The 26,608-nt window shown below is 46.6% G+C and overlaps 1 protein-coding gene across 1 annotated transcript; it reads left to right on the plus strand.

Annotated features, from left to right (window-relative positions):
• The first annotated feature begins 16,290 nt into the window (after positions 1 to 16,290).
• LOC124674183 lies at positions 16,291 to 20,998 on the plus strand. Its single transcript, XM_047210220.1, has 8 exons — positions 16,291 to 16,414; positions 17,838 to 17,956; positions 18,296 to 18,355; positions 18,482 to 19,072; positions 19,387 to 19,669; positions 19,742 to 19,889; positions 20,469 to 20,556; positions 20,657 to 20,998. Exons 1-8 carry the CDS (start codon positions 16,331 to 16,333, stop codon positions 20,772 to 20,774), a joined length of 1,491 nt encoding a protein of 496 aa, XP_047066176.1. The 5' UTR covers positions 16,291 to 16,330; the 3' UTR covers positions 20,775 to 20,998.
• The last annotated feature ends 5,610 nt before the right edge of the window (positions 20,999 to 26,608 follow it).

Raw genomic sequence — 26,608 nt, forward strand, 5'->3', positions numbered from 1 at the left:
CCGCTGAGAAAGTACTGTTTGCCACCGACTACCTGTCAGGACCTGCCAGAGCCTGGTGGACAAGTGCCCGTGCAATGAATGCGGGACAAATGATGACTTGGGAAGACTTCAAACTCAAGTTCAGCAAGTACCATGTGCCCCAAGGTTTGATTAAGAAGATGAGGGATGAGTTCAGGGAACTCAAGCAAGGAAGGATGTCCGTGGTGGAATACCGTGACAGGTTCCTCACTCTGTCTAGGTACGCCCCGGATGAAACCGACACCAACGAGAAGAGGAAGGAGAGATTTCTGAACGGACTGCATGACGAGATGCAAACAGTATTAGTGAACATCCCGTTTGCTGACCTCGAAGCCCTTGTGGACTCTGCCATCCAGATGGAAGGAAAGCTGCATCAAGCCAACGAGAACCGCAAGCGCAGAATGATGAACCAGAATGGACCCAACAATACACAGAAGTACCGCAACAATTCATCTGGAGGATTTTCCCCAAGACACATCAAGCCATCTGCTCAGACGTTCCGTCCAAACTACCCCAACAACAATGGAGGACACACGAAGCCCGGAGGCAATAACAACAACAACAACAACAACAACAACAACAACAACAACAACAACAACCACAACAGCAACCACAACAACAACAACAACAACAACAACAACATCAACCATAATGGTGCCAACAACAACCCCAACACTGCCCCAAGGACTGGAAGCAACGCTACCCCCATTGCCCCAAAGGACAAGTCAACGGTGACTTGTTATGAATGTGGAACTGTGGGTCACTACTCCAATGAGTGCCCCAAGAAGCTTGCCAAGACTGCCCCCAATACTGCTACACCTGCCCAGCAACAGCGCCGCTTCGCAGCTAGAAGGAACCCGAACAACCGCAACGGTCGTCTCTACCACATGAGTGCCACAGAAGCCCAGGAAGCACCCCAGGCCATGCAGAGTATGTTTTCTTGTTAACCCAATTGCCCAATCTCTCTTAGGTTCCTAACTTTTCTTAAATCTCGGGACGAGATTTTGTTTAAGGGGGAAGGATTTGTAACATCCCAAATTTCCAAACAAAGAAGAAAAATGAATTTCCTTTTCCAAAAATTGGAACCACCAAAAACTTTATTTGAGTTCTATAATGTGAATAGTGCTCATGCCCAATTGTTGTGAGTTTTGCCATGATGCTTGTGTGAAGTATTTTGAAATGTTCTAAACCCTAAACCCTACCCTTCTCAAAACCAAAGAGGAACCAATAAAAATAAAATAAGATAAAAGGTGAGGCATATGTGGGCTTATGGCCATTTCACAAATAATGGCCTATGCCCTACCAAAATGGTGAAACCCTCCATCAACCCAACTAACATCAAATGAACCCAAAACCATGATCTTTTGGATCAAAGAGAAATAAAGAAAAATAAAAGAAAAATAAAAATAGCAACACATATGAGGCTATGGCCATTTTTGCAAATCTTTAACCTAGGCCATTTTACTTTGTGCCAATGGTTTAGAAACATGACTAAACACTAAATAACACCTTTTTAATCAAAGAAACACAAATCAAATCAAAGGAAATAGCAAAACCAAGTTACATGTGATAATGGTCACATGTGGCAATTTTAACATCTCACCCTCTTTGAGCCCCTGTATTAAGAAATTTCTAAACCAAAGTCTCTCAACTCTTTGCACCTCATCCAAGACCTCATCAAGCTAAACACTTTTGATGTTGACCACTTTGACTAGTTCCCTTTCAATTGCTTATTATAAGGATGCAAAGTGGCAATGTTGAATCAGATTTAAGATCAACCCCAATTTGATTTTTCCCAAATCTCTTACAACTTTCAAACCAACATCATTAGGAGGTGCCAAACATTATGTGAGACACACCCATAAAATTTTGTGCCAAAATTCAAAAGTTAGTTTCTTTCGGCCATTTCATCGAGCACCTTGTGTGTAATATTCTGGTATGTTAATACTCTCTAATACCCACTGGGTTTTAGACTAAACCAGCCCCACTCTTGTCATCATTGACTTCCTCTTACCCCAGTAGACACTGCCAAGCTTTGGTACCACAGTACAAGGAGAGAAATGATCAAAACCTCACTATGTCGAGCACCTTTGCCATCACCATGCCACTCCTCACCACCTGCTCTCTCTGGTCACCCTCACCTTGTCAAAGAGGCTTACCACACTCCACTGAGCACGCTCGTACCCGCCCTGGTCGAAGAGGAGACACGCGAGCCCTGGCCAACCCGCGCCCACGACGCCCAGACCATGCCAGAGCACGCACGGGCACACTCTGGACACGACAGAGCACTGCGTTGCCCCGTCGCCTCCACCCTCCGTTTGACCCCAGCTTCTGCCAGGAGATGCGCCACGCCACTAGCTAGCCGCCAGACATGATCACTCCCTCTCCCTTGCCCTGTCGCCGTCACCATCGTCACCGTCATCCGCTGGTACACGCACGGACGTTGACATCGCCCGAGCCATCCCGTCTCCCTCCTGCTACGCCGTGATGCGCATGCTGACCGTCAGGACACGCTGCATCATCTCCTACCCTCGCCCACGCTCTTCCCCCTCCGTAGCTCCATCGTCATCATCACCACGCCGGTGCCCTCCGCCCTCGCTCGCCCGCTATAAAAGGGGGCCTCCCCCTTGCTAATTCTTCACACCATCGCCCTCCCCACTCCTCACAGAACCTCCTTGAACCCTCGCCACTCCCCATTGCCCACTCAGCCGCCGGAATTTAGCCGGAGACCGCCGCTACCGTGGCCAGATCGAGGCGACCGATTTCGTCCACCTCAGCCTCTCCCACGACCACCATCTACCTCGCCGTCGTCTTCCATGTCGAACGCCGCCGACGCCCATCCTCGCCGGAGCTCAGGTGAGCCACCAAACCTCTAGCCTCGCCGCGGCCAGGGCTTGGTCTCGCCGAAGACGACGACGGCCGTGCGCCGTCGGATCGTGTTCTAATCATGTGGCCCGCGTTAGATCATACCGCTTCGGCGTTTAAGACCCACTGACGTGTGGGGTCTGTTGTCAGTTGGCCCGTGTGTGCGAGACGCGCTAACTGGGCCGGCCCTTTTTGTTTTTCCCTCTCCTGGCCCATTTCCTTTCCCGCGCGCCCGTTTAATTCAAATTTGATTTAATCTTTTCCTTTAAAATTCAATACTGGTGCCTTGTTAGAAATTGAATAACTTCAAACCTACTGAGCCAAATTTGATGAATTTTATATGGTTGGAAAGCCTATAAAATTCTCTATCAAACCCCACTAGTCTCCAACCCTAGTTCATTTTACAGCAATGGCAACAAAAATAACAAGGCAGTAACTTTTCAGAATTTAAACTTTTTTATAAAATCATACATGAATTATTTTGAGATGATTCCAACTCTAAAAAATCACATTTCATATTGTATATCTGAATATGTAAAAACATAGCATAGTTTTTTACATGATCATGGGCTAGATTCAAATAATGGCTATGTAGTCATTTCTAGCTCATTTAAATTATTTCCAAAATAGTATTTAAATCCTATGAGATGTAGCATCTCATTTAAATCACTTTCACAAGTAATTCATTGTGAGGTGATGACCTTAGTCTTCATGACCCCATATGTTATTACTTAAGAATATTAAATCCTTTGCCAAAGTATTATGAAAATTGTATGAGAGGTAGTATCTCATTTAAATATTTTTCCCAAATGATAAATGTGAAGTGGTGACTTGGCTCAACATGAGTTCATACTTTATTATTTGAGGAAATTAAATCTTAACAAGATTCAATGAGAGGAATTTATTTCTCAAAAGAAACAAATAGAAACTCTAATAAATATTTTCAATGAGAGGAATTTATTTTTCTTAAAAAGAAAACAAGGTCAACCACCATGTTAATAAGAATGTGATGCTAGATTAGTTTGTGTGAACCAATTGTGTGTTTGTTCTAGCACTTAAGATCTGTTTGGTGATTCTTACTTCGTATCCGTTTATAGACGCTAGTACCAAAGACTACCAGGAGGAGGAGGTCTTCTAAGAAGAGGAATAAGAAAACTTTGATCACTACACCACTCAAGGCAAGCTATACTCTTGCAAGATACCCTAATGCAAAGCTCTACTAGAGCAAGGCATCATTCCAATATTATTTTGTGTTTAAGGATCCAATCCCAAGTTTTATTCTTACAAGCTTTACTTTGGTTTATCAAAGTCTATTGTGTTCATAGTTCACTTTGGTCTAGATATGAAGTATTACAAGAGTATCAAAGATAGCCTAGAGAGCTACAAGCTAGTTAGAACCCCTCATGACTAGTTGCTAGTGCTAAAACTAAAATTGACTACTCTAGATGGGAACTTGTGAATCTCTTGACTTTGAAAACCTTGGAATGATGAGTCATTCTATTGAAAGATTTTTGAAGGTGAAGGTGACTTGAATGACTTGGTGAACTTGATAAAAACTGATGGTTGGGTTCGGATGCGATACCATTCCAATTTTTAAGTACCCCCACAATACCTGAATCTGGGTAGGGCTTAACTGGAAACTTATGTATTTTAGTATGGGTTCCCTCTGAACAAGCGTCATAGAGGTTATGCCGAGGCTGCCTCCGTTGAAAGTGAAATGACGTGAAATGAGGTGAATGTCCGACCCAAGCCCTGTGTAGTTCCCAGGTTGGCGGTTTGCCCTCACTGGGAGGCCAAGCTCATGGGGAGAGGTGCCTATACTACGGTATGTAAATGAAAGGTTATGATTGGTAGTCCGCGCACTGAGTGTGATAAATCAGGACCAGTTACCCCTGACGGATTACTGCGATTATTGTGGCACAAGTGTACGACCTATGCAGAGTGTAAACCTATTCGAATAGCCGCGTCTGTGGTCATGGACAGTTGGAAAGGCCATACTGTTCCGTCATCAGAACTTTTCAAAATGTGACAGGTGACTTGTGAATTGAACTTGAAAGGTGACTTTGACTTGAATCACAACAGAGTTGTGGGAATGACACTAATGTTCCCACCTGAGTTAAGTTAGGCAAATGAAGAGTCTTTGTTTACTAAATGCTTATGAAATAAAACTAGCTTTATGCAAATGAACCTAGAGCTTAGAATTCCATTGTTATAGTTGATAGTGCTTACACTAGTATTAGTTTGTGAGTACTTTAAAGTACTCATGGCTTCGTCCCTGGCTATTCAAATGGCCAGACTATGAAGAGGAGCCCCAGTACCAGGATGATGGACAGCAGGACGTCTACGATAACTAGGACTACTCCTGACGTCAAAAGTTGCCTGTGGAGCAGATGGACCTCTACTACGTACTTCCGCTATTGTGTTATGTATTTGATCCTTAGATCAAGTGTTGTAATGAGACTGGATCATGTGATCCTTTTGATGTAAGACTATTATGGTGTTGTAATGAATGATGTGCTGTGATATGAACTTATTATGTCGCGCAAAAACAATCTTCCCGGGATTGCGATGTATGGCATAATAGGCATCTGGACTTAAAAATCCGGATGTTGACAAGGGGAAGGTGCCAAAAAAGTTGTTTTCGCGGGAGGGGTTGGTGCACCAATTTGAAGCTGAAACAAAAGCACCAGCCGGCCGACGAAGCCATGGGGGTGGTCGCCGCCACACTTGCCTTTCAGATGCAGGCGAACGCCAACGCGCATGTGAGGCTGCCACCTACCATGGCTGAGGCCATGCTCTACATCAAGCAAGAGAGGATCATCGCCAATGCTCTTCCAGCTCCACAGGCCTGGTCGGTGAGCTCGATAAGTTCCTAGGCACGACCTCTAATTTTGCCACCCACAACACCTTTCGTCGGTATTAAGGTCCACGCGCCATCCCATTTCGTCGCCTTCGGCTCGTTGCATCCCGTGGATGCCCCAGTCCTGACCTGAACCACACGACCAACATGGATTCTGGTCCAGCTCCCTTACGCAAGAGTCAAGCGGTGTCGATGGAGAACATGTCGGTGCCCCACAACATGTATGAAGAAATGACATCGCCTGGGCTGACGATGGACAACCCGGTACACTCTATCTCACCCACGCGTGTCCTTTATTGTGCACCGTCATCATCTCATGCTCGGTGATTCATATATAGGCCTAATGGTAGAAGCACAACGAGGACGAAATTCAGGCGATGGCTTTGTCGTCGGGTCAGAGACACAGGATTATGCGGCACAGACAGAGTAGCAGTGGCCGCATGCAAACATCAAGGGTGACCCGATGTTCTACATGTAGTCAACGCAACAGCAAACATCCGTGTACCCTGATGATGAGAAGGGATTACAGGAGGGCGTGGACACGTTGGGGCCGGATCAAGCCATGGCTACCGGTGCTGGCGTGGGTGATGGCAAGAAGAAGGGGAGAGCCATAGGACCTTCGGCTTAACCAACAAGGAGGACAAAGTGCTATGCGTCTCCTGGCCCGTCGCCAGCCAAGACTCCATAAACGGAGTCCACCAAAAATGCCAAGCATATTGGCGCAAGCAAAGGTTACAATGAGAGGATGCTTCGCAAGACCTTCGCCATCCTCATCAATCGCAATGAAGAATCCATAAAAAAAAAGATGGGCCTACATCAAGCAAGAGATGCACAAGTTCTACGCCTCGATCGACCATGTCCTTACCCACCCGGAGAGCGGCACATGCGTTATTGCAGTGGTAAGGGAACGGTCATCGTCATACCATCTATGTACATACCTTGTCAATGTTAGATGTATATATTTGTCTATTGTAGTTTCCCCATATGTTAGGGGGTTTTCTGCATATGTGCACCTGTACATGTACTATATATTGTGGCCTTTGGCCCCCTGGTAATACAACACGCATATTCCCTAACATGGTATCAGAGCCAAAAATTGATTCTCTAGTCTAGTACGTGTTCCTCCGGCCGCTTCTCTGTCCCTGGCCGCTGTCCGCCGGAATCCGCCCCGGCCTCTCCGTTCTCCGTTCTCGGCTGCTTTTTGATAACCCACAAGTATAGGGGATCGCAGCAGTCTTCGAGGGAAGTAAAACCCAAATTTATTGATTCGACACAAGGGGAGGTAAAGAATACTTATAAGCCTTAACAACTGAGTTGTCAATTCAGCTGCACCTGGAAAAGCACTAGTAACAGGGGTGATGTGAGAGTAGCAGTGATATGAGAGCAATAGTAACAGTAACACAGCAGCAGTAATAGTAACACAGAGGCAATGGCACCAGAAAATAGTTGATACTACTTCCAATGTCATGTAGGACGAGTATATGATGATGAAAAGATGGACCGGGGTTCCCAGCTATCTACACTAGTGGCAACTCTCCAATAACAAGTGTTGGGTGAACAAATTACAGTCGGGCAATTGATAGGATTGAAATAGCATTAAGACAGAATATCAAGATCATTAATCATGTAGGCATGTTTTCCATATATAGTCGTACGTGCTCGCAATGAGAAACTTGCACAACATCTTTTGTCCTACCAGCCGGTGGCAGCCGGGCCTCTAGGGAAACTACTGGATATTAAGGTACTCCTTTTAATAGAGTACCGGAGCAACGCATTAACACTCCGTGAACACATGTGATCCTCACATCACCACCATCCCCTCCGGTTGTCCCGATTTCTGTCACTTCTGGGCCTTTGGTTCCGGACAACGACATGTGCATACAACTTGTAGATACAATCTAAGCAATAAGTATAGAGCTTAAATCTAAGATCATGCCACTCGGGCCCTAGTGACAAGCATTAAACTCAACAAGATTGCAGCAACAATAACTTCATAAACTTTGTAGATAGACAATCATAACGTAACAATCCATCGGATCCCGACAAACACAACACCGATTACATCAGATGAATCTCAATCATGTAAGGCAGCTCATGAGATCATTGTATTGAAGTACATGGGAGAGATGATACCAACTAGCTACAGCTAGAACCCGTAGTCCATGGGGGAACTACTCACGGAGCATGATGGAGGCGATGGCGTTGATGGAGATGGCTTCCGGGGGCACTTCCCCGTCCCGGCAGGGTGCCGGAACAGAGACTTCTGTCCCCCGAATTGGAGTTTCGCGATGGTGGCGGCGCCCCTGGAGTCTTTCTGGAGTTTCGTCAATTGGTACTGCGTTTTTAGGTCGAAAGGGGTTTTATAGGCGAAGAGGCGGCGCAGGAGGGGCGACAGGGTGGCCCCACAGTAGGCCGGCGCGGCCAAGGTGTGGCCCGCGCGGCCCACATGTGTGGTGGCCCCCTGGCTCTCCTCCGACTCCCCTTCGGTGTTCTGGGTGCTTCCGGGAAAAATAGGATGTTTGGTCTTCGTTTCGTCGAATTCCGAGAATATTGCCCGAACAGCCTTTCTGGAACCAAAAACAGCAGAAAACAGGAACTGGCACTGTGGCATCTTGTTAATAGGTTAGTTCCGAAAAATGCATAAAAACATTATAAAGTGCAAGAAAAACATGTAAGTATTGTCATAAAACAAGCATGAAACATCAGAAATTATAGGTACGTTGGAGACGTATCACTTCTCCGTCCCCGGCCCGCCCGATCCGCCTGCTCCCGTGCCGATCCGCTCTTCGCGCCACGCCGATCCGCTTCGTTTCGCTCTTCGCGTCGCGCCGATCCGCTCCGGGAGAGCCCGCGCGTGGTGCGATCTGCGCGCGCTCCCGTGATCCGCGCGTGGCCGCGATCTGCACGTCTGCCAGGCCCGCGCGTGGTGCCGATCTGCTGGTTTCCCGTCCCGCGTGAGATCATCTGCTGGTTTCCCGTCCCGCGTGAGATCTCCCTGATCAGAGACTTCCATCTGAAAAAAAAAGCAAAAAAAAAAAAAGAGAGCAAAAAAAAAAGTGCTGATAGGTTATGTCTTCTTCCGCTGATCCCGCTTTCTTTTTGGGCCTCCCTTCGGTACTTGATATTTGCCCGCTGCCTCCGTGTCTGACGGCTAGCCATTCTTCGTCGCCGTTGGTAGCCTCTTCATGCGGCTCTGCCCGCGCTTCACCGACTCCGTCTACGTCGGCTTGCCGCTCTACATCGACTTTTGCGGCCTCTTCATGCGGCTCTGCCCGCGCTTCGCCGACTTCGTCTACGTCGGCCCGTCACTCTCCATCGACTTTTGCGGCCTCCTCCCGCGGTTATGGCCGCGCTTCGTCGACTCCGTCTGCGTCGGCCTGCCGCTCTACATCGACTTTCGCGGCCTCTTCACGTGGTTATGACCGCGTTTTGCCGACTCTGTCTTCATCGGCGTGTTGCTCTCCGTCGCCCCCTTTGGTGGCCTCTGTGCGTGTGGATGATAGCTCCTCGTCGGCACCTGATTATACGTCGACCTCTCCAGTCGCGCCCCTCTCTGCGCATGAGATAGCGCAGCTTCACTGCCTGCTTGATGCTTGTGATTCCGGCTTACGTCGGCAGCCTCGCGGTCCCGGTCTCCGCCCTCGTCCTCATTGCACCTACTCGTGGCAAGGTTGGCCACACTTCCTCCACCTGCCGGACGCGGGATCCCGGTTTATGTCGGCGGTTTCGGGATCGTCGCCAGGCCGGCTCTTCGGGATCTTCTGCGGTTGCACTCTCCGATCGGGACATTCTCGGGAGTCTTCGTGGTCCGCTCGCTACTCCGGACTCTTCCTCGCCGGGCGCTGCTGGTTCCGTGACCGGCTCTTCCGCACTCGCGCGACCACCTCTTTCTACACGGTCGGTACGTCCCCATGGTATCCGGATTCCGGAGCTTCCTTTCATATGACCTCCGAGTCTTCTATTCCGTCTCGCTCTTCGGTCTCTTATTTCTCCTGTCCGTGTTGTCACGGCCGATGGTACCTCTATTCCTGTTTCTAGTACAGGCACCCTTTCTACTCCCTCTTTCTCTGTCCCCGGTGTTTCTCATGTTCCTCGCCTTCGGATGAACCTTTTCTCCGCTAGCCAGCTCACCGATTCCGGTTGTCGCGTCATTCTTGACGCCGAGTCTTGTGCGGTTCGGGATCGTCGCACACGAGGCCCTGGTTGGAGCTGGCCCTCGTAGCCGTCGGTCTCCGGGGCTTTGGGAGTTAGAGCGGCTTCGTGTTCCTTCCGCTGCCACTTCATCTACCGGTTCTCCTCCGGTTGTTGCCTCTGTCACCGGCTCTTTTCAGCGAGTGGCATCATCGTCTTGGTCACCTTTGTGACTCTCGCCTGTCGTCTTTGGTTCATCGTGGCCTTCCGGGGTCCGTCTCCGGAGATGGGTCGTTACACTCGTCAGGGTTGTAGGTTAGGCAAACAGATTCAGCTTCCCTATCCTACTAGTGTGTCTGTCTCTCAGCGACCGTTCGATTTAGTCCATTCAGATGTTTGGGGTCCGGCTCCCTTCGCTTCGAAAGGGGTCCATCGATACTATATTTTATTCATTGATGATTTTTCTCGGTACACCTGGGTGTTTTTCATGCACTCTCGCAGTGAGGTGCTCTCTATTTATCAGCGTTTTGCGGCTATGGTCCGCACTCAGTATTCCTCACCCATTCGCGTGTTCCGTGCTGATTCTGCTGGTGAGTATATCTCCCAGCACCTTCGTGGTGTCCTTGCTGAGGAGGGCACCCTCGCTCAGTTTTCTTGTCCGGGCGCGCGTGCTCAAAATGACGTCGCCGAGCGTAAGCATCGTCATCTTCTTGAGACCACCCATGCTATGATGATTGCTTCTTCTCTTCCGCCACATTTCTGGGCTGAGGCTGTTGCTACATCGGCCCACCTCATTAACATTCAGCCTTCTGCTGCTCTACGGGGTGGCATTCCTCTCGAGCGTCTCTCCGGTGTTTCTCCAGACTACTCGACTCTCCGTTCATTTGGTTGCGTCTGCTATGTCCTTCTGCCTCCTCGCGAACGCACCAAACTGACCGCTCAGTCTGTTGAGTGTGTTTTTCTCGGATACAGTGATGAGCATAAGGGCTATCGCTGTTGGGACCCCGTTGGTCGTCGGATGCGCATCTCTTGTGACGTCATGTTTGATGAGACGCGTCCCTTCTATCCTCGCCCCACCTCGGGTACTTACCCGGTGGATGATATCTCTTTTCTTCTTTTTCCGGATGCACCCCCTGCTGTCCCTCCTCCCCTCCCTCCTACTTCTGATGCGCCCCCTTCGGCGCCATCCTCTCGTTCGTCTAGTCCACCTAGTACTCCTCGTTCTCCGGCTTCGGCTCCTTCCGATGCTTGTCCCTTCTTCCTCTTCTTCGATGACTTGTCTTCTGCAGATGAGCTTCCCCCTTCACGACCTGTTCGTCAGCGTCGTGCTCCAGCTCGTTACTCTCCTAGTCAGTATGGTCTCTCTGTCGTTTCCGAGCCGACTTCTTATCGGGATGCCGAGCGTCATCCTGAATGGAAGCTTGCCATGGCTGAGGAGATCGCTGCGCTTGAGCGCACTGGCACTTGGGATCTTGTTTCTCCCCCTTCTGGTGTTCGTCCCATCACGTGTAAGTGGGTCTATAAAATTAAGACTCGCTCTGATGGATCTCTTGAGCGCTATAAAATGCGTCTTGTGGCTCGTGGTTTTCAGCAGGAGCATGGCCGTGACTATGATGAGACTTTTGCCCCTGTGGCTCATATGACTACTGTGCGTACCCTTCTTGCTGTTGCTTCTGTTCGCCGCTGGTCTGTCTCCCAGCTTGATGTTCGGAATGCTTTTCTTAATGGCGAGTTGAGTGAGGAGGTTTACATGCAGCCTCCTCCTGGGTATTCTGTTCCCGATGGGATGGTTTGTCGTCTTCGACGTTCTCTCTATGGTCTCAAACAGGCCCCTCGTGCCTGGTTTGAGCGCTTCGCATCTGTCGTGACTGCTGCTGGTTTCTCTCCTAGTCTTCATGATCCAGCACTTTTCGTTCACACTTCTCCTCGTGGACGTACTCTTCTTCTTCTCTATGTTGATGATATGATCATTACTGGTGATGATCCCGAGTATATTGCCTTCGTCAAGGCTCGTCTTCGTGATCGGTTTCTTATGACTGATCTTGGTCCTCTTCGCTATTTTCTTGGCATTGAGGTTTCCTCCACTTCGATGGCTTTTCTATCTCTCGGGAAAAGTACGTTCAGGATCTTCTTGCTCGTGCTTGCTCTTGGGGATGAGCGCACGGTCGATACTCCTATGGAGCTTAATGTTAAGCTTCGTCCCTACGATGGTGATCCTCTTCCCGATCCCACCCGTTATCGTCATCTTGTTGGGAGTCTTGTTTATCTTGCTTGTCACTCGTCCCGATATTTCTTATCCTGTTCATATTCTGAGTCGGTTTGTCTCAGCTCCTACCACTTGTCACTATAGTCATCTCCTCCGTGTTCTTCGTTATCTTCGTGGCACGATCACTCGTCGCCTTTTCTTTCCCCGTTCCAGCTCTCTCCGGCTCCGAGTGCTATTCGGATGCTACATGGGCGAGTGATCCTACGGATCGTCGTTCGCTTTACGCTTACTTGTGTGTTTCTTGGTGGTTCGCTTGTTGCTTGGAAGACGAAGAAACAGGTCGCAGTTTCTCGTTCGAGTGTTGAGGCTGAGTTGCGGGCTATGGCTTTGTTGATTGCTGAGGTGACTTGGTTACGGTGGTTGCTTGCATATTTTGGGGTCTCTGTTACGACACCCACTCCACTTTTGTCTGACAGTACAGGTGTTATCAGTATTGCACGTGATCCGGTCAAGCATGAGCTGACCAAGCATATCGGTGTTGATGCTTTTTACACACGTGCACGAGTACGGGATGATGTTGTTGCGGTTCATTATGTGCCTTCAGATTTGCGGTTGGCGGATTTCTTTACGAAGGCACGGACTAGAGTGCAAGCATGATTTCTTACTCTCCAAACTCGGTGTTGTGGATCCACCATGAGTTTGCGGGGGGTGTTAGATGTATATATTTGTCTATTGTAGTTTCCCCATATGTTAGGGGGTTTTCTGCATATGTGCACCTGTACATGTACTATATATTGTGGCCTTTGGCCCCCTGGTAATACAACACGCATATTCCCTAACAGTCAAATCATATCAATTTGTATTTGCAGGTGCCCCGAGTCTTGGAGTATTTCAAAGCAAAATGGAGCAAGAGCTTCCACATGGTCCATTGTTGGAATAGGTTGAAGGAGGATCCCAAGTGAAAGATAGGCTACGCGACCTACAAGGAAGCCCTCAAGAATGACATAGCTACGGTCCTCGTCGATGGTGAAGATGATGCCCCTAGGCAGAATGCGCTTACATCTCATCCCAGGGGAAAAATCCACGAAGGATGATCTTGCCTGCGAAGCTTCAGCCCTTGCCTTGAGCGAGAGGTTGGAGAAGCTGCTAGCCACCTCTCAAAATGCCATGTCCAAGAGGGACGAGAAGGAACGGCTGGAGAAGGAGGCCACGACTGCCATCCACATCAATCAATCACCAAAGAGGCCATAGAGGTGCAAAGGTTTGACACCGAGGCTCGCCCGTGTTTACATTGTCATTGTCAGCACTATGGCCTCCATGGCCCTCTTGTGCCCCTTTTGAAACTTAAATTCTTATTGTACTAAGCTCACCGTGGATTAGAGTACATTTAGGTGCAATTCGTGCCACATATGCTGCGGTTTGAAAGGCCTAAACATGGCTAGAATTTATCTATTTGTGATACATATGTGAAATGCTTAAAACATTCTATCCTGGCAGACAAAATGCATCGGGACGCTGGGGGCACCCAGACGCGAACGGACAATCCTGACCTGAAGACCATTTTCGTGTGCGCGTCCCGATGCAAACGGACGTGCGCGGTCAGTTTCGGTGACCGAAAAGCGTCGGGTCACTGGAGATGCCCTTAGGTGCAATTAATCTTGAACTTCAAATCTTTTTTGTTTGTACCTCTAACTTGCGAATCCCGATGTGAATCAAGCATTGGTGTTGTTTGGCGCATCGGGAAAGCGAAATCCAGCCATGTTTACATGCTACCTGATTGACAGTGGGGGCCCACGTGTTAGATATATCTTTCTCCCTCTCTCATTCGTTTTGCCCGAGGGGACTAGTTGCGGATCGACGCGATGGAGGATACCACTCGGCTGAAGAGGTCCCGTATAGCCCGCCTCGCAGCTCTAACCCTTCAGACTGGAGGAATCGTTAGAGAAGCTTTGAGCTGAGGACTGACGCCATCTTCCCCACGGTCGGCCAAGCACAGCAGCCGTTGATTCGGCCCCGGCGCCGTACACCAGCCTTCACCTCCTGTCTTCGGTGGTCCGCGTAGTCCGATGGAGCATGCAGAAGCCACCTAGATCTCTCCATTGTTCCCGAACATCTCTCCCTTTCGTCGTGCTTCGCTCCGGTCACCGTCACAATTGTCTGTGGCCTTCCCAGACCTCGTAGTCCTTTGCAACGTACTTCTTATGAGATCTTTGGTCTGCAACTCTCTTCTTGGCCTTCCTAGTTCCCCATGTGGATGTTCTAGCTACCGCCGCCACGCGCCGCCGGTAGATTTAGTCATTGTTACGATACCTAGCATTGCCAGTAACGTTAGTCCCGCCTCGCTAGTGGGAGGGGGCTACATGCAGCTTATAAGGGAAGGTAGCCATCCTTCCACCATGCTAGTCTTTTGGGATGGAGATGGCTATATGCTTGTGGGTTGGGCTGGATACGCCAAACACCTAGAACACGACATAAATGTGTAGAGGTGGACCTGGGACGCTAACAAACGCCAACATGATTCCCGAGCTCCCTTGCACCTCACGGCTCGCTTGTCACGGTTGCGCCGCCCTCCCGCTGGCTCGTGTGCCATGTGGAAGGTTGCCATCGCCCCTCGACTCCATGGAGGGGCTCCCAAGCTCCCTTGTGGTTAACCCTTGGTCATGTAAATGTGTGCCATCTAGCCGTCGTGGCTGCAAACGTGGTGGGTCGGCTCAATGTTGGCATGTATGGCTAGTGTTGTCTAGCAATTTAGTCAATGAAGGGTAGAACATTATTTGTTTCTTGATTTTTTTTTGTTTCGAACCATGCAGGAGAACTGCATGTATATATTAGGATTTTTTCTTTCTTAGAAAAAGCTTCAATGTTTGATTTCGCATGTTAAGGATATATAAACAAGAGGTTTGTAGAGTTGAGGGTTCATTTTGCAGAACTCTACAAGTTGAGGGGTTAAAACAGACTTTTTGTGGAGAGGAGAGGAGAGGATGGACGACGACCCGCACGTCACATGGCACATGGCGCGGGAGCACCGAACCAACCACCCGGCCGGTCCTCCCGAAACGGGAAAGGTTTCGCCGTGCCGATCGAGCGTAGCCAACGCCACGCCATGGCCGGACGGGACGAGCCGCGAGCGGGAGCAGAGCACCAAATGCGACGTGAAATCGCGCCGAAACCACTCCCAAAAAGAAAAAAAGATCAACGCCCGCCCGCCCGCCGCGCGCTAACGCCGCACCTTACCGTAACGGCACCTCTCTTCCCCGCCTCCTCCGCCTAAATTTAGCGGCCGGGCAAGGCAGCTCCTCCTTCCTCCTCCCTGCTCTGCTCCTCTCTCCGCTTCTCTTCCCTCCCTCCATTGCTAGCTATCCTATCTCTCCTCGCTGCCGCAAACCCGTGGAGCTGGAGGCGCGAGCTTATCCTTCTCCTCGTATACTTACCACCGCACACGCGTCCCCCCCGCCCATTCTTAGCCACCCCGTGCTCTCCCTCATCCCTTCTTCCCTCCCTCCATGGCCTCTTCGGTCGCCGCCATGCCCCGCGACTCCGCACCATGGAGGGACCCCTCCTCCAGGCCGCGCCCATTCTTCAACGTCATCATCCCGCCGCACCGCAAAACCTTCTCCGACAACGCCGCCCCCACCACCTCCTCCTCCTCCACGCCCGCCGAGCCCACGCCCAGGCGCCGCCGCATCATCCTCGAGCGCTGGGCCGCCGCCGCCGCCGCCGTCACAGCCGCCGACACGCCGCCGCCCGCCGACGTGCGCCGCCGCGCCAGGGAGGCCGAGCTCTCCGAGCTCGCCTCCGCCACGCGCCCCGTCGCCGCGCGCGCCGCCGTCTTCCGCGAGCCCTCGCCCGCGCCGTCGGAGGCCTCGTCCTGCGCGGGCGGGCCGGACCTCCCGCCGTCCGGCCCGCGCGCGTCCTCGCTCATCCAGCGCTGGCGCGAGATCGAGGCCGTCGGCCCCGCCACGCCCCGCGCGCCCGGGGGCGACGCCGCCTCCGAGTCCGACGCCGGCTCCCCGCGCGGCCGCGTCGGCTGCATCGTCAAGAAGCTCAGCGGCGCCGCCTCGCTCCCGGAGGAGGACTTCGACGCCGCCAATGACGACGACCTCTCCCTCTCGCAGTCCGCGCCCTCCTCGCCCGCGCCGCTGCGCCACGCCATCCAGTCCCTCGCCGTTCGCGTCAAGGGTCACCACCCGCCCAAGCTCGTCGTCCGGACCGTGCGCGGCCGACGCGCCAGGGAGGAGCTTGTCGCCAGGATGGCACATCGCCGGAACCGCGAGCTCGCCGCGCTCAACGACCGCCACGTCGTCTCCAGGTTCGCCCACAAAGGAAGGATACAGGTAAATACCACTTCCATCAGTTTTTTTTTTTTTTCTCTTCTTTCCTCATTGCATAATGCATTACACAAATACTCAATCATGTACTACTGCACATAAAAGACGTGCTGGTTTTTAGCAGTTCTTCTGTCTCGCCATTGCTGCGCTTCTCGATCCTCTCTACAAAACACCATTATTTAAGACGAGCCAACAAGTGTGAGTTGTGTTGATTTTAGCCCCGCAAACGATGGGGCCGCAAGACTGTTTGGTAGATCGGTTTCCCAACTGGCATTGCTGCTGATCAATGGCATGTGCAAGCTCCATAATCGCGCTTTATTTCAGCCCCTTGCTTGGCATGCCAGTATAAACCAAAAATGCTCTAAACTTGGCATCTACACGTTGCTATAATAAAGTGACAGTGAAATGAGCTAATCTTATTCCTCATTCTGGTGAACAGAGGGGAAAGCTCAACCAAAAGATTTTAAAATCTAGTGGAAGCTCCAGTACCCTATACCATCGCCTTTGCAGATCTGTTAGTGTGTCATTATGAATGAGAAAGGGGATCAAATGAGATGCAAGGTTCACATTGTACTTTCTGATGGCAGTAATATGCAACTAATTTGGCTGGCGACTGTGGAGCAACGTTCAGTACAGTAGCGACGGGCATTTCTTTCACAGACTGGTCTAATGGATGAGATGTCACAAGTGAATACCATCTCTCATTTCTCTCTTGTTTCTGATACGTCCAGAATCTGAAATCTTGTAGAGATTGTGAATACTGCACTTTTGTTGCCAAACTAACCATACCACATGACCTCCCAGGTTACTTGCTCTAGCATGTACCTGGCACATTAATGCGAGTAATGGCTGGCCAGTTTATTAGTGCAAAGTACACAAGAGGTTTAATTATTCTTAATGGCATCACCTTTAAGCTGTTTACCTTCAATTACTTGCGACGCTTTTGTTTTTTCTTTACTCCAACTCCACTCTCCAGCCACTATTGATGTGCATGGTACTAGGAAAGATAAACCTTTTAACTGGACAAGACATTGACATTGTATTTCTGAAGTATTGCCATCTTTGAAAGGAACTGTTCTTGTTTGCAGAAATATTGAGCATGCATTTTGATTGCTTAATTCCAGGCGTTAGCAACTAACTTAAATAAAATATACCCTTTCTCTTTCATTGTTCCTTCCTCCAAGGACCAGATTATTCTTTGCTCTACTGCAAAGACTGGTAAACACCACAGCACCTGTATGCAAATGTTCCAACTCAAAAGTGTCTGTGTGATAGCTAACATGGATGCATTTGTATAATCCATAGAAGATTATGGGCATGGTATTGAGTAATTATCTGTTTCATTTTATGAGGCTCTACTGCTGTCCTTTTTAAGCATGTTTATGTAACCACTTTTTCTCATCTTAAAATGTTTTTCGATATGCTACAGTCCATGCTTCGTCTGAAGCTGTTGCGTCAGGGAGATACAATCAACGATGAAGTGTGGAATCTACTAAGACCAGTTAGGCCACACCCACCAAGATGTGGACCTGAGGCATCTGCCATGAGGTATTAACATGTATTTTATATAAAATGACTTTAAGGCAATGTTGGTGGTTAAAAAGAATCTGTGCGTGTATTATTGTTTTTTTTTACCACAGTAACATCTAAGTGTCTGTCTTCCTAGTCTCCTCGAAAATTATGATGAAAATCATAAGAGCAAGTACTTAAGTGTGTAGTATGAGAGAACCACTTCTTGATGCTGTTGTGGAGTTGTGGGGGCATGGCTCCACCCACCATGCTTAAACTGTAGGGGTATTCCGTACAGTCTTTATTTATAAAGAAAGTGTGTAGTATGATGGATAATAAGAGAACTGACATATTATTTCTGCAATTTCTGATGGACAGAGACGATAGCAGCAAGAAAGATCTACAAGAAGCAAATGAATGCATTCTGCAAAATAATAGGTAAAATTCTGTTTTAAATATCTGAATTGGAGAAATATAGTTTGACCTTTCTCATAACTATTTACAACTGGATTTACCTCCACTTGCCTATGCCTAAAGCAATACTTTTTTTTCCACAAAGTGCAGGGTTGATGAACAACAAAATGATGGTATAAGTCCATCTGTGGAAAAGTCTGCTGGGTTATCAATTGAGAACCATGTTAATTCTGACTGTCTACGAAACCGACAATATGATGAGAAGATAAACACAGAAGGATGCCAGGAAGATTGTTCAAACTTAGTAAACTCGTGTGTTCACAATCAGGAATATTCTAAAGCTTCAAGCTTTGCAAGCTATAATGATCAGCGTGCTGTCTATGACAATCAGTATATGGATGATATCTCCCCAAGTACCACCACAAGCACAATTCGTGAGCTCCAGGAAACTCCTTCATCAAGAGGTGACACTTTGCGAGAAGAAGACAACCAAAGTCTCAATGGTTCTTGGGACGAGAGAGCATTATGGAGCAGTCTTGGTTGGCCCGCACCAGTAGATTCCATGAGTCCGGACAGCTGGCATCAAGACATGATTGGAGATATGGAGAATCATAATCAGATTGAATTTAATGATCGACCTTGGATAGACTCCCCTAACTCATGGAGATCATTGCATATTGCCACACAAGCAGAGGGCCGAGATTTGTCTGGCAATACTGACATTTGTAATCTTCTTGAGAGGTAATTTGCTTATATGTTTTTGCACATTTCCACCTGCGCAACTAGATGCACTTGACCCAAGGTTCACTCCGAGAGTAACTTTTTTGTGTAAACAATGCAAGTGTTCCATAAAACGTGATGCTAATTAGAGTCCATAAGGAGCTTTTCGTATTTCTATTTTGTCAAGGGTTCCAGTTTTAAATAGTACAGTACATTCTAACTCTACTAGTCTACTGTGCTAAGGCGTAGTAAGCACATGTCAATGGTTCTAATTTTACATAGTACATACTAACTCGACCATACTACACTGTGATATATTTATTTCTTCTGTGCAGCAAAAAGGTCTCAAAGTCCCTCGAGAGTGATTTTAGCAACAAAATGAATCATCTCCTGCGAGCAATCCTGCAGAAGCAAAGGCAACAACACATGATTGATGAGTTTGGGGGATACTATCAGGAACACTTATACTGGCAACAAAATCATGAGTCCCGGAATGAAGACCATGTGACATCTGTACCGTGTTCATTAGAACCTGTCTCCCATGTCGCAGCCCACCCCCAAGAGAGTTGGCAGCACTCTTCATTTGAACATCAACATCACGAAAATCAAAATCTGCTTGTGAGTCAGCTGCTGTTTAATGTCCATTGTGGGGAAGTCATATCCTTACCATGTTATTTTTTTCTTTTATAGGAAATGGAGGTCAGGGTGAGAAGTGAAATGGCCCAGATTCATCATGAAATATATGAACTACGTAAGTTGGCAGAAAGTTGTATTGCATCCCAAGTAAAGATGCAGCACTCCATTAAAGAGGAGGTGTGCAGTGCACTGCGTGAAGCTGGTAAGTGGCAGTACAGATTTTGTAAGTCGTTCCTATATATCTAGAAGAACCAAAAATCAAATCCAGAATATGCTCCACACTGTAAGTTGGCCAACTTCCATATACAATACAACACGGAAACCATGACAGAAATTCTGGTCTTGTTTGGCATAAAATTGAATGCAGTTGAAGTTTCTTTATTGAAAAAGGGAAAAATTTGTTGAAGCCAATATGAGCTGTGGTGACATGTGAGCTGGGTTGGCTCAAAAGGCTAGTCAGATGAATTCTTGAAAAAAGGACCACAGCTACTTTCTGGTGGCACTGTTTAGAAGTCACTCTTCTAGTCTTCTAAGCAAACTATTTTGGGCTTCTTGGCCTGGGCCACTCTATTTCCATGGTACCAATGTTGTTGCTCAAATCTTGCCATGTTAGGTTTTGTAATGCAGCCTGGTGAATACCATCTGGACTTCGATTTGATTTTTCTTTACCATTCCCCTGCCCTAGCTTATTGACATTTTAATTTAACCTGTAATCACTGATGAGTACTTTTTATACCTGAATATTTTATTTCTTTCACGTCTAATGCAATCTTTTGAACAGGGCTGATGCCAAGCCAACCTGACATAACAGCCAAAAAAGGCACGTGCTGCATCTGCAATCAGATGCAAGTTGACTCTCTACTTTACAGGTAATGATTTGTAGGAACGAATCATGTGCTTTGACTCACTTTAACCTTGAATTGCTCTGTACAGTCTTGCTAATTGAGTTGATTACCATCATTCATTCAGGTGTGGCCATATGTGCACTTGTTTCAACTGTGCTGATCAGCTGAGATCGAGCAGCGGTAGATGCCCAATCTGTCAATCTTCTATCGACGACGTCGTTCGGGCTCACCCCAATTTTTGAGGTTTAGGATTTAGGAAGGAGAAAAAAGCCGACACTCCCAGCTTTAGATGTGGAGTTTGCGAAGCCCTGGTTTTGAGGAGGCTTCTTACCTTTTGTTAACCACTGAAAGTATACGAGCTAGCCTTTCTCGAGAAAATGTAAATATATTTTGTGCAACTTCGACCTGTATTGACGGAAAGGGAAACATAGATCTAATCAAAATGCTGATCTTGTTTCTGTTGTGATTTTTGGTTTATTGTATCATTTTTCATTTATGATCTTTTTGTATATATGAGTGATCCTTAGTTTTTTAGTGATAACTCATTGGTAGAACGTGGCATCTGTCTGTATGGAGATGATCGTACTGGTATAATGATGGTGAGTACACTGATCTTACTACATAACAATTTGCAGTTTCAAGCATTCTGAGCATACAAAGGAATATCTATATATCTATAGAGCTTGAAATAGAACATGATTGTTGTTTATTTATTCAATTGTTGCAGTGATTTGTTTATATCTTGTAGAAATTGAACACGTTGGTTCTCAGATTTCAGAGATGTTAAATCATGTATGGATCTCACTGACGGATCAATCGTTCCTTGTGTTGATTGAGAACAAAGAAATCTTTAGCTTGAGTGAGAGTTAGCAAAACCGATATAAATACCTTGAGTGGGAACTAATAGTTTGATACAAGACGTCAAATCTTCAGTCAAAATGTATAATTATCTATATTGTTATCGTGCAAAAAAAATTAATGTATGGGTACATCTTCTCGAGGTGTTGCGCCACAATATGAGTACGGTGTACGACTGTCGACTGTGCACCGTCTCCTCTCCTCCGTGCGCCATGCATTCTTCTGCCACAAATCTGATCATACGAAGCTGTCATGATTTTGGCAGTATAAAGTTCTCATAAATGCAAATATCATATTCAACCAAGAGAGAATTCACATATTGTTCTAGTAACTTGTCATTGGACCCCACAGATCATGGGGTTTATCTTGTACAACTTGGTCAACAGTTGTAGAAGTTAGCAAGGTGCACTGTCATTTTGGTTGTATTTAGGATTGGTGGTGATGCTCTAAGTTGCTATAATCCAGTGACCACCTGACTATAATATGTATGTAACTTGCCAATTAACTGATCATAATTTGGCAAGATATATTTTTAATTTTATGAATTGAGAGATCATGATGATGTCATGATTTAGCATGCATGCATTGTGTGTAGGAGAGCCACGGCGCCGCATTGTACAACTAGCTAGTATGTGACCCCACTACATAACGTTGTCAAAAAAGTGTAACGACCCTTCATTGAGGATGAAAGGAAAAGAAAAAAGGAAAGAAAAGGAGAGAAGGTTGGCCTGGTTTGGGCAACTAAAACTGAATAAAAAGATACGACTTTTGTTCTTATTTCAAGCCGAACCTTTATAGAAAATGCAAACCAGCTGCGAAAAATCTGAATAAATTCACATATGCTATTGTTAACATAAAGAATCGAGGAAAATAGTCTCACAGACTAAATCCAGTAATATATACAAGAGTTATAAATTTATAATACACCTTCTGTGTATTGAACCAACTTATAAAATTTCGAGATAATTTAACCAAGAGCCAACTGAAACATAGTTTTGAATGCACACAATTATACTATCGTTCACTTTTTTTTAAAACAATCTATTGTTATATATTAGAAAACTATCATTATAGATCTTGTAAATCTCCAATGAGTTGACAAGCACAAGCTGAATTCTAGATCCTGCAATTCACTATGTTGTATGTAGGTAGGAGTATTTTAGTACTGCGACGCCTCACGAGCAGGAGGAAAACTTAAACTGCACACGGGCATAACAAATGAAAAAGGGCAAGCATGCTTGATTGTATCATAACATATGGTCCATAACCCACTTGCGTGTCATGCGAGGTACGCATGTACAAGAAATGTATACAATTTGATCATGTAAAAGTTTCGTATTTTTCTCGTTATTTTGTTGCAATGCACGTGTACTTAGCTAGTTTGTAGTAAATTGCTAGTCTCCAGCTGTCAACTTTCAAGAGATGATTGTGCATGCGGCGAGATGTTATGTTTTGTCTAATTCTCACCAAATCAAAACCGCCTATAATTTTTTTTGGACAAAATGTTGCATTGCCTTTGATTTAGTATTGTCACATGGAGAAAAGTGCAAGTTTTGCAGTTTTGCATTATGATTGTAATCAAGTTATGATAAATTATGTCTCTTTATTTTTTATGAAGATAGATAAAATGACTTTCAAATACGAAGTAGAAGTTATTTCTATTAATTTAGTTTGTCCGCTTTTTATGTTATATTTGTTTGGTCATTTTGTAGTCTAAAGCGCCAAGTCAGCCCAATTAGGCTCAAGTAAAAAACCATAAGCGCAATCAAATTAGATATGCACAAAGCGTACGATAGAGTTGAGTGAAAATTTCCGAAGGAGATGATGAAGATGGGCTTTGGTACTAGATGGATCAATTTGATGATGGAGTGTGTCTCGTCCGTCCATTACAAGGTTTGTTTCAAGTCACATGAAACTGATAAGTTTACCCCAAGGAGGGGGCTGCGGCAAGGGGATCCTCTATCCTCTATCCCTTACCTTTTCTTGATTTGTTCTGAAGGCCTCTCTAGTTTGTTATCACATGCGGCAGAAGATGGAACACTTCCGGGAGTCAAGGCATTCCATGATGCCCCGTGATAACTGCAAGAACACATATCAATTGTAGCTAGTTTCGAAATAAGAGTATCGAACCACGAGAAGCTACTGGTTAGGGTCTTAATGCCCCTTGCTAATTTCTACTTAAGATTACTTAATAGTTCTTTTCTAATCTCAAAATATTTAAAGGAAGTGTTGTAAATGGTTGCAGATAAAGTAAATAAAGCAGTAAAACGTTATAAGAAATAAGTTGAAACTTAATAGGACAAAGTGCTCTTAGAGATTATTGGATCCACCTCTAGCACTAGGATTCATGTTAATTAAGAAAAAGTATGCCTTTAAGTATGTTGTATGTGGGAGAACTCCGTAATAATATGCGCCAGAAAGCCATGGATCATCGCATCTCTAAATAACCATAACAACCAGTCTTCTACAAGCAACATATTGACTATTACTATTAGGGGGTTTACCCCGTGGTTATCGATATGAGCTTTGTGAATCCCTCTTATGCTCCTTATTCATGTGTTAAAGCGCCGATACGACAATGTCACTTCCCGCCATTCACTTTACCACACTTCAAAGAGTAGTTTCCTCTCAAGACCATAAGGCATATATTACATGATGCACAACACGTAATATCAAGGGAGAAAACTAACACACCTTAATACTTAAAACCATAGGTCATCTTAGATTCATCTCATATTCATGCTAGGGTTTCTCCATTCCCCCAAGAACTAATAGGACTACTCACACATGGAGACAATCAAGGACATCATCATAATCTTATGGAAGGGATTAAAGGAATGGAATGAATTCGAATACAAATCCACAATAGCAATCAAGATTACAACTATGGTTGGAGGATGATGATGATGGTGATGGTGCAGCGGTTGATGATGATGAATGGGATGATGCCTTGTCCTCCGAGGTTCCACGTAGCAGCCTAGATCTTGTCTTCTTCAAAGTTCCTTCTTGAGATCTGATCTGGGATGGTGTTTTTTTTGGTTTCGCGGAGCTGTGTGTGTCTGATCTCTGATCCGTCTGCGGGAGGTGAAAGTATCTAACAAGGCGGTGCTGTTGGAGGGTGGTACGGGCCGGTGGTACGGGCGAGCCTTTCCCATACCGATGCCCGTTAAACCTTCTAGAAGCTGTCCTCGCATTGTCCTTTCGCCCAGGTGCATTATTAAGTGCAAAAATAATTTCTATCACGTCAAAATGCCAGAAAATAATAGTTTTTATTGATATTTCATCATCGACTTATTATTTGAGATCCTATGTAGACAACCATAAAACGGCGAGGTGAAATACAAATATCCTACCACTACTCATGATATCTAGATAAAACAACGACGCAAAAATATGCTAAAAATGCGCTCATCACCCCGTCAGTGTCGCATCTTCTTTTTGCAGACGATTCTCTAATTTTGATGAGAGCAGATGAAGCTAACTGATGGCGTGTAAGCACACGTCCGTTGGGAACCTCAAGAGGAAGGTGTGATGCGTACAGCAGCAAGTTTTCCCTCAGTAAGAAACCAAGGTTATCGAACCAGTAGGAGTCAAGGAACACGTGAAGGTTGTTGGTGGCGGAGTGTAGTGCGGCGCAATACCAGGGATTCCGGCGCCAACGTGGAACCTGCACAACACAATCAAAGTACTTTGTCCCAACGTAACAGTGAGGTTGTCAATCTCACCGGCTTGCTGTAAACAAAGGATTAGATGTATAGTGTGGATGATGATGTTTGTTTGCGAAGAACAGTAAAGAACAAGTATTGCAGTAGATTGTATTTCAGATGTAAAGAATGGACCGGGGTCCACAGTTCACTAGTGGTGTCTCTCCGATAAGATAAACGCATGTTGGGTGAACAAATTACAGTTGGGAAATTGACAAATAAAGAAGGCATAACAATGCACATACATATATCATGATGAGTACTATGAGATTTAATCAGGGCATTACGACAAAGTTCATAGACCGCTATCCAGCATGCATCTATGCCTAAAAAGTCCACCTTCAGGTTATCATCCGAACCCCTTCCAGTATTAAGTTGCAAACAACAGACAATTGCATTAAGTATGGTGCGTAATGTAATCAACAAAAATATCCTTAGACAAAGCATCGATGTTTTATCCCTTGTGGCAACAGCACATCCACAACCTTAGAACTTTCTGTCACTGTCCCAGATTCAATGGAGGCATGAACCCACTATCGATCATAAATACTCCCTCTTGGAGTCATAAGTATCAACTTGGCCAGAGCCTCTACTAGCAACGGAGAGCATGCAAGAACATAAACAACATATATGATAGATTGATAATCAACTTGACATAGTATTCAATATTCATCGGATCCCAACAAACACAACATTTAGCATTACAGATAGATGATCTTGATCATGATAGGCAGCTCACAAGATCTAACATGATAGCACAATGAGGAGAAGACAACCATCTAGCTACTGCTATGGACCCATAGTCCAGGGGTGAACTACTCACACATCGATCCGGAGGAGATCATGGCGATGAAGAGCCCTCCGGGAGATGATTCCCCTCTCCGGCAGGGTGCCGGAGGCGATCTCCTGAATCCCCCGAGATGGGATTGGCGGCGGCGGCGTCTCTGGAAGGTTTTCCGTATCGTGGCTCTCGGTACTGGGGTATTCGCGACGAAGGCTTTAAGTAGGCGGAAGGGTAGAGTCGGGGGCGTCACGAGGGGCCCACACACTAGGGCGGCGCGGGCCCTAGCCTGGCCGCGCCGCCTTGGTGTGTCGCCACCTCGTGGCCCCATTTCGTATCTCCCTCGGTCTTCTGGAAGCTTCGTGGAAAAATAAGACCCTGGGCGTTGATTTCGTCCAATTCCGAGAATATTTCCTTACTAGGATTTCTGAAACCAAAAACAGCAGAAAATAGCAACTGGCTCTTCGGCATCTCGTCAATAGGTTAGTGCCGGAAAATGCATAATAATGACATATAATGTGTATAAAACATGTGAGTATCATCATAAAAGTAGCATGGAACATATAAATTATAGATACGTTTGAGACGTATCACTAACACCAAGTGCCTTCCTGACATTCTGAACTCATATTGTGTGTCATCAGGACAGTTGGTAAGTGTGGCCAAATCAAGTGTGTTTTTAGTCCTAATACATAGGTGGAGATAAGATGCAATTTTAAATAAGTACTTGGGA

Source organism: Lolium rigidum, chromosome 7 (genome assembly GCF_022539505.1).
Source record: "Lolium rigidum isolate FL_2022 chromosome 7, APGP_CSIRO_Lrig_0.1, whole genome shotgun sequence".
Classification (NCBI taxonomy): domain Eukaryota; kingdom Viridiplantae; phylum Streptophyta; class Magnoliopsida; order Poales; family Poaceae; genus Lolium; species Lolium rigidum.